Source organism: Microcaecilia unicolor, chromosome 7 (assembly GCF_901765095.1).
Source record: "Microcaecilia unicolor chromosome 7, aMicUni1.1, whole genome shotgun sequence".
In the NCBI taxonomy this organism is placed as follows: Eukaryota; Metazoa; Chordata; class Amphibia; order Gymnophiona; family Siphonopidae; genus Microcaecilia; species Microcaecilia unicolor.
The window spans coordinates 265,905,064-265,914,552 of record NC_044037.1 but is presented as its reverse complement, the minus strand read 5'-3'; the positions used below and the strand labels follow the sequence as shown (position 1 = coordinate 265,914,552).

Sequence of the window (9,489 nt, the reverse complement as noted above, 5' to 3'; positions counted from 1 at the left end):
AGCTAGTTAGTCGCTTCTTTCATTAAAGACATAAGAGAAGAACCAAACCGTCATCTGCTTCCTGAATTAGAGGTAGTCATGCATTAAGTTAATGGGGGCTAGTCATGAGAAAGCTCATTGGAGGGTGTCACAAAATATGGTTTTATTTGTAGAAGGTGTGGTTAGAGATATTCCTTGAGAAAACCTTAACAACCTTGGAGTTGCATAGAGGGATAATCTGTTCTTCAAGTACTCTGGCCCATTCCCTTTAAGTGCCTTGAAGATCACATACAAAGTTTTAAATTTAGGTGTATTTAGAGTGAATGCCTCCAAAATAATTTCTGCCATGTTGGCACTGAGTCACTTGGGCTGAGTGACACAGATGTGAACTGCAAGGTTCCCAAAATAACCTTGACAACCCTCAAAAATAAAACATAACAGCTATAACAGCTTAAGATCTTGGGGAAACTAAGGCTCCTGCCCAGTTCTTGAGCAACCTCATCCTCTTTTCTAAGTAAAGACATACAAAATGGGATCCAAGACAAAAAACAGTTAAGGGTTGACTTTTGCACTTAACTGCATAAGTTTTAGCAGCCAACAATCAACCAGTTATTCAATGCTGGTGCCCAGACATGGCCTGATATTACAGCTGGCGGCAGACACAAAAATACTGTTCACCTCTGGCTGAATATCCATTAAAGCCGGATTGAATCATTGGGGAAAATTCTGTGACAAGCTAATATATGCTTGTGGCCTACTTAGTATGAAATGTCTACAAAAACATTGGGCAATTCTATAATTGGGCACCTCGAATTAGGCAGCATAGTGGGGTGCACTGGTTGCCAATTCTATAACAACACTTAGGTGTGCCTAAGTCACAAAAATGCCAAGGATGAACCATTCCAAAGAGTGAGATTTACCATGCCAAGAAGTGAGACTGAAGGCCAACGAGTGAGTTTTTTCAGACACTACATCCAGGGTATAAATCTAGAATGATTTAATTGTAGTATTGCTTTGCAAATGAATCAAGGCATCTTTAAATGATACTGGCTCTTCTCTGAAATCTCTGGAAGAATACAGACAAAAAAAAGGAGCAATTTGGGTACATTTTTCTTTTGACCTAAAAATTGTGAGCTCCGGTATTGCCTTACTTTTTAAATGTTACTTGTTGTTGTTGTGAGCTCTTGATGGTATCTGTATCAAAAATCAATAAAAGAAATTAAACTTCCACCCAGTAGCTAAAAGTATGTACATCGGTTTCAAAGCACTTGCAGCAAAGAGAAAAGAGACAGGGCAAGGGGAAGCATTAGGCAGGAAGGTGTGCTCAGATTTCTTCCTATTGGTTGGACCACTTGGTTTGCTTCTCCAAGGCTTCCCTCTCGTGACAGCAATGATCAAGATCAGTGCACTGGTACTGAAGCTCTGAGTAAGAAATAAGGCTCAAAGAGCTTGAGAGTGAGAATGGTTTCAAATGAGTGTGACACATTCCTAATGAGTGAGACTTGGCATCTCTGAAGTCATTATAGATTACTAGTCAAAACCCACTTTGGTGAACCAAAGGTTAAGCACGATCACTTAAGCCTGGTCAATGGCTGGTTTAAGTGTGCTGATCAATGCGTGCAATTGATAGTATTCTATAAGTTGTGAGTATTGTTTGGTGACACACCAATGGCCCGCCCATGCCTCCTCCTATATATATATATATATATATATATATATATATATATATACAGTGGGGGAAATAAGTATTTGATCCCTTGCTGATTTTGTAAGTTTGCCCACTGACAAAGACATGAGCAGCCCATAATTGAAGGGTAGGTTATTGGTAACAGTGAGAGATAGCACATCACAAATTAAATCCGGAAAATCACATTGTGGAAAGTATATGAATTTATTTGCATTCTGCAGAGGGAAATAAGTATTTGATCCCCCACCAACCAGTAAGAGATCTGGCCCCTACAGACCAGGTAGATGCTCCAAATCAACTCGTTACCTGCATGACAGACAGCTGTCGGCAATGGTCACCTGTATGAAAGACACCTGTCCACAGACTCAGTGAATCAGTCAGACTCTAACCTCTACAAAATGGCCAAGAGCAAGGAGCTGTCTAAGGATGTCAGGGACAAGATCATACACCTGCACAAGGCTGGAATGGGCTACAAAACCATCAGTAAGACGCTGGGCGAGAAGGAGACAACTGTTGGTGCCATAGTAAGAAAATGGAAGAAGTACAAAATGACTGTCAATCGACAAAGATCTGGGGCTCCACGCAAAATCTCACCTCGTGGGGTATCCTTGATCATGAGGAAGGTTAGAAATCAGCCTACAACTACAAGGGGGGAACTTGTCAATGATCTCAAGGCAGCTGGGACCACTGTCACCACGAAAACCATTGGTAACACATTACGACATAACGGATTGCAATCCTGCAGTGCCCGCAAGGTCCCCCTGCTCCGGAAGGCACATGTGACGGCCCGTCTGAAGTTTGCCAGTGAACACCTGGATGATGCCGAGAGTGATTGGGAGAAGGTGCTGTGGTCAGATGAGACAAAAATTGAGCTCTTTGGCATGAACTCAACTCGCCGTGTTTGGAGGAAGAGAAATGCTGCCTATGACCCAAAGAACACCGTCCCCACTGTCAAGCATGGAGGTGGAAATGTTATGTTTTGGGGGTGTTTCTCTGCTAAGGGCACAGGACTACTTCACCGCATCAATGGGAGAATGGATGGGGCCATGTACCGTACAATTCTGAGTGACAACCTCCTTCCCTCCGCCAGGGCCTTAAAAATGGGTCGTGGCTGGGTCTTCCAGCACGACAATGACCCAAAACATACAGCCAAGGCAACAAAGGAGTGGCTCAGGAAGAAGCACATTAGGGTCATGGAGTGGCCTAGCCAGTCACCAGACCTTAATCCCATTGAAAACTTATGGAGGGAGCTGAAGCTGCGAGTTGCCAAGCGACAGCCCAGAACTCTTAATGATTTAGAGATGATCTGCAAAGAGGAGTGGACCAAAATTCCTCCTGACATGTGTGCAAACCTCATCATCAACTACAGAAGACGTCTGACCGCTGTGCTTGCCAACAAGGGTTTTGCCACCAAGTATTAGGTCTTGTTTGCCAGAGGGATCAAATACTTATTTCCCTCTGCAGAATGCAAATAAATTCATATACTTTCCACAATGTGATTTTCCGGATTTAATTTGTGATGTGCTATCTCTCACTGTTACCAATAACCTACCCTTCAATTATGGGCTGCTCTTGTCTTTGTCAGTGGGCAAACTTACAAAATCAGCAAGGGATCAAATACTTATTTCCCCCACTGTATATATATATATATTCTCTTGTAGTTACATGCTATGGATTAGGTTCTGTATATGACATCTGAAAATTCTTCATAGAAAAAAAATACTCCTAGGTGAATTCTCTATGTCTAAATTTTATAGAATAGGCATACATTTCAACAGGGTATATAGAAAACACCAAGCACCAGTCCACACGACTAAATTTAGTCATGATCAATTATGTCAGCTAAAACCTGGTGTAAATCCTGATGCCTAAATTAGGCGCGGAACAAGTATATTCTATAACAACGCATATAGATTTTAGAAATGCCCATGAACCTCCCATTTCACGCTCATAACCACACTCAGTTTTCAACCATGTGACTTAGAATTTATGTGGACTGAATATTATCATCAATCATATAATCCGGGGCTTCACCATAGATTATTTTGTGGACCAGAGTACAAAGCTTGAAGGTAATACAGTCCATAATTGGGAGCCAGTGTAGCATCCGACGAAGAGATGTAACGCGATTAACATCCAATTATCAGTGTTGATTAGCTTGTTAACTAATTAAATTATGTGCATTGTTATGGAACATGCTTTGATTTCCTTGTGGAAATTTCAGTGCAATATATAGAATCTCGGAGTATAGCATTTAGGTGTTTACCTTATAGAATAACTCCTAGTGCATATATGTATGTCACTGTTGATTATTGGCACCAATGATGCATACGTCTAAGCACCTGTTTCTAGAATTGCCCTAATAAACTTTACTAAAGTTCCCAATGAGGCATTATAAGAGTAAGTTTGATTTTATTCAGAGCAAGCAGAGATGTTTAATTTATGTCTGCAGGCAAATTTAATTTCATTCATTTTAATCTATAATTAAATGCTTTCACAGTGATTAGATGATTTTTGCAAGAATTATACTGCCTTATTAATGACATGCAGATTGAGGAAAGAGAGGTGTAGTTAAGTTTTTGTACTACTGTTGACATACAAGTGCATGGCACTGCATTGTATGTGATAATGTGTGTTTCATGTGCGTTTCTTTCTTTCTTTCTTTCTTGCTTTATTTATTGGAATTTATTAACTGTCTTTCTGAAGAGATTCATCCAAGGCAGTGTTATTGAGTGTTAATACATGTGATAAGCCATGTCTATGAGTGTTAAATGGCCGACACAAATACACTTTAGTACATGGGCCCCAAAATAATCAAAATCATTTTTAGCAAAAATGTATGCTGTATTGAATCTCATCTGATTATATCTCATTATGCATTAAATTTACGCGACCAGTTTTTCATACATCTGCACGCAGCTATGGAACGCACTACCGAAGGCCATAAAAATAACGCAAGACCTAACTATCTTCCGAAGGCTACTGAAAACAGATCTGTTCAAGAAGGCATACCCATAAACACGCATCTGAAACACCAAAAATAAGACTTTACATGACATAGACATAATTGAAATCTTATCACTTGACTGATCAACCTCCTTACCACTAATGAATAAGCATAACCACTTCAATCTCTATGTCGAATATGGTCTCTCCATAGTTGATGACCTAAAGAATGATACAACCCAATTTCGTATTCAGGAACGTTCATGTATTACTATAATTTATTCTTCCAATTTCTTACTCAGGAACTTTCATGTGTTACCATAATTTATTCTTCCTTAACATATATATGCACATGATATATATCTATACCATGATCTGTTCATGTATGTTATGTTAGATGTGTGTTACCATGTATGTATGCAACTTAACACATTACCATTTGTAATTCTGTTACCCGGAAATGGCAACCACCATTATGGCAAATGTAAGCCACATTGAGCCTGCAAATTGTTGGGAAAATGTGGGATACAAATGCTACAAATAAATAAATAAATAAATAAATAATTCTTTAACATTTGTAGGCAATTACCTTTTGTTTTATTTAGCTCTAATTATGAATATGTTAACTTGAGTATTTGCCTATTATTTTTTTTTCTCAGGTCACTGGGGGCGATGCATGGGTGACTGTGGACCAGGAGGTATTCAGAGTCGAACAGTATGGTGTGTTCATATGGAAGGTTGGACAGCTCATCATTCAAACTGCAAAGAACATGATAGACTGACTAGCCAGAGACATTGCTTCAAAATATGTGACTGGCACAATGAACTCTTTGAGTGGGAAGTTTCAGACTGGGAAAATTGTGTTCTTGTCCCTTTTGCTCATGGTGAAGTCAAACCATGGACTTCAGAATGTGTGACTGCACAACATGGACTACAACACAGGAAAGTGCTTTGCATTCAACAGTTGAACAGAACAGTTGTTGCCAATGAAATATGTGAGTATTTCACACCTCAGCCACCTATGGAACAAGCCTGTCTCATACCCTGTCCACGAGACTGTGTTGTATCAGAATTTTCACCATGGTCTGAGTGTAGCAAGGTCTGTGGAAAGAGTCTTCAACATAGAACTCGTTCAGTTATCTCTCCTCCCCTCTATGGTGGATTGAAATGCCCAAACCTCACTGAATCAAGAAGTTGTAATTACCATATTTCCTGTCCTGTTGGAGATGAAGAACATAAGTACAATCTTAAGGTTGGACCCTGGAGCGAGTGCAGACTCCCTCATCTTAAGGAAGTTAACCTAAGTGGACGAACTATGTTGGATTTTAGTTCAGATTCTACAGAGCGAAGTACATTTAAGCATCAAAGTTATAAACCTCATCATTCCAAGCCATGGGAGATAGAGATAGGTTATCAGACAAGGCAGGTTAGATGTACAAGGAGTGATGGAAAAAATGCCATGTTGAGGTAAGATGATGATCCTAACTATAAAAGAACTGTAGCATTATTTAACCATGAGCAAATGCACGGGACAGAAACAAGTTGAAACAGGAGGATTAAATATAGTTATATGCACAGGGCAAAAATGTCTGGTTCATTTTCAGGTTCTTTCTTTCTTACATTTGTATCCCACAATTATCCCAAACAAGTTTTGGTTCAATGTGGCTCACATTAAAAGTAAAACATTTGATAACAAATCCAAGTTACATTAGTTATAAAGACAACGTATGTGAATACAATGTAATAACAATAGTAGAATGCAAAAATCAACAGGAATAGTATATCTTTGACCTTTTTCCTCCTAACTTGTGATGGTTTCTTTCAGTTCATTTCACACATTGATTTTAAAATTATTTTAAAACACATTCTAGAACCTTTTAACATGCAGGCTAGCACACACTAAATTGATTTAGGACACTAACCCCCAAATTCTGTAACAATCGCGGATAATTGAGATGTTAACAAGCAATTATAGATGCTAATTGGATTTCATTAAAATTTACGCACATAAATTTAGGCACAGAACCCATGCATAAATTTTACATGTGGGTCCAAAAAGGGGGGGGGGGGGGGGGTCATGGGCAGATCAGGTGTGTTTCCACAATTTATGCAAGTTGTTGTAGAGTAACGGAGATCTACACCTAATTTAGGTGTGTGGATTTACACCAAGGTTTCGTTGGTGTAAATGGTCATGCCTAAATGTAGTCATGGTTCCCGGTGCTATGCACTATTCTATTAATGGCATCTAACTTTAAGCGCCACTTATAGAATAACACTAACTGCTATTTTTTTTGTGCTGATTTTTTTATGCACATTTATAGAATTTAATTCTAAGGGGAAAAAGTGGGTGTCTCTGTTTAGGCACTCCAGTGCTGCACAGTGAGAGTTTATTCTATAAAGGTATTTGAGCACTCAGATTCCATTTTAGAATACTAGTAAAAAATGCCTGTTTCTTAAGGGAAGGAAACGGGCGCTAGCAAGGCCATCCCCCACCCTCCCTCGCTGTTCCAGACTCTACCCTCCCTCCGTTTTCACCCCCTCTGCTTTATGGACTCCTGAACCCCCCTTCCGCGACCCTGTCGACCCCCCTTCTTGGCGAAAACCGTCCCCCGCCATCGTGGCGTACCTGTGCTGACAGGGGCCCTGACCCCCGTCAGCTGAAGTCCTGTGCTGGCCTTCACGGCATTGCTTCCTCAATGATCTTCTGTTGAAGTTCCTCTGCGTGTGTCTGACGTCAGAAGGACGCAGAGGAACTTGAACAGAAGATCATTGAAGAAGCAACGCCGTGAAGGCCAGCACAGGACTTCGGCTGACAGGGGTTGGGGTCTCCCGTCAGCACAGGTACTGGACGGCGGCGGGGGATGGTTTTCGGTGGGAAGAGGGGGTCGACAGGGTCACGGAAGGGGGTACAGGGGGCCGTAATGCAGGGGGGTTTGAAATCAGAGGGAGGACGGAGTGTGGAACTCGGTGGGAGGTGCGTGAGGGGACATGGGCTGTTCATGCTCATCGGGTGGGGGGCATGTTGGTGATGCGGCGAGGGAGGGGGTCTGTGTTGCCCCGCTCCCTGCCACTTGCTCCGAAGTGGCAGGGAGCGGCGCACTGACAGCTGATTCCCAGCAGGTGGAGGAGTAAGGAAACAGTCTTAGCGCTTAGGAAAGACCTGCATAAGGGTTCACTAGGGTCACCTTTTACCCAGTTTAGTAAAAGGAGCCTCCCCCCTCCCCAATAGCAAAGCAAATTAATTAATATAGGAAAATAATCATAGATATTTGATGTTTTGGGTGTGATAACAGAATACACTTTAATCCTATTTAATAATGAAAATGTCATTGTCAAACAGCGAAGCTAAGAAGTGTGCAGAAGTCACCTTGTCCATAATACTTTATCCATATGCTATATATGATGGAATGCTCATATTAAATTATCTGAATTCCTCAATGCAATGCAGTTTGCATTTTGATTCAGTCCATGAGTAATCATGTCAGAGTCCTTCATAGGTTGCATACCAGGGCAGTCATCAATCTTTCTAATGCTGCAGTCTGCTATCACCCAACTTGTTCTTTTATTTGTATGTAGCACTGTATGAAAGGTGGAGGAGCAAGCACTAACAATGAACATTAACAATAAATCCAGCAAAGTGGATTAAATGCTTCAATAGAAACTTTGAAATAATCACCCTGGATAAAGGTGTAGAATATGGTAACAATATCAATAAAAGATTAAGCTTAATCCTTTCGTTAAACAGCTCTATATTGTGCAAACTAGTAATGTTTTTTTGAGATTTGCATGCACTGCCTCCACTGTATGCAAATCTCTCTCATGAATATTCATAGTGGATAGCCTGAAAACCTGACCAGCTGGGGTGCCTCCAGGGCCAGGTTTGGGAACCACTGGCCTACAATTGGGGTGATATTATATCAGAAACTGGATTCACAGCTACTACAGATCTAGTATTCTGAAAAGTTGCAGATGAGAAGGTTTTTAAAATATATGTGTATGACCTTGAATTTTAATAACAAATTTATAAGGAAAATTTAATGAGAACAAGCCTCCAAGCTGTAATTTCTTCTGTCACAAAAGCAAGAACTGGCATCTCCTTTTCTGTGTAGTCCTAGCTATATAAGGAATGGCCTGCATGGATTTTTTTTGTTCTTCATTTCAGGGTCAATGTTGTCACACTATTGCTCAAATACAGGGCTGCTGAGAGACTGAGCCGGGCCCGGGACAAGGCCGCCTCTGGGGCCCCCGCCACCCCCCCCCCAATCGCTACCACTGTTGCCTCCCTCTCCTGCTCCCAGGCCGCTGGCTCCACAGTCCACAGTCTCCACCCTCCCACCCCCAGCCCAGTCGACAGCCCCCCTCCGTCTGCCACCGGGCCCCATGCATTCAAATCGGCAGCGCAGCACCAGTGAGCAGCGCCTCACCTCCATGTGAAAGCGGCAGATCGCCTCCCTTCAGACCCTCCATCTCTGTGCCCCGCCCTCGCGGACACTGGAAGTTACATCAGATGAGGGTGGTACACAGTGAGGGAAGGCCTGAGGCGATCCGCCGCTCTCAAACAGATGCGAGGCACTGTGCTGCCAACTAGAGACTCTCTCTTTTCCAAATGCAGGGGGCCCGGTGGCAGACAGAAGGGGGCCGGCGACGGAGCCGAGGGCAGGCAGGTGGAGACCGGGGACTGCAGCGCCGGCGGCCTGGAAGTAGGAGGAGAGAGACCCCGGCACCAGGCCCCCTTGGAGGCCCGGACCCAGGGAATTTTGTCCCCCTGCCCACCCTCTCGGCGGCCCTGCTCAAATAATGTGCCTTATCACTCGACACTGCTCACTACAGGTTACTGTTTATTAAAAAAGTTTGTTATACTACTGCTATCATTCAGA

The 9,489-nt window shown here is 42.2% G+C and overlaps 1 protein-coding gene across 1 annotated transcript in view; it reads left to right on the top strand.

Annotated features, from left to right (window-relative positions):
* Nucleotides 1-4,294: 4,294 nt before the first annotated feature.
* THSD7B (thrombospondin type 1 domain containing 7B) overlaps nt 4,295-9,489 on the top strand; it is a 595,317-nt gene continuing 590,122 nt past the window's right edge. The window contains exons 1-2 of the mRNA XM_030210867.1: nt 4,295-4,307; nt 5,272-6,079. Coding sequence (XP_030066727.1) covers nt 4,295-4,307; nt 5,272-6,079 — 821 coding nt within the window. The remainder of the gene's footprint in view (nt 4,308-5,271; nt 6,080-9,489) is intronic.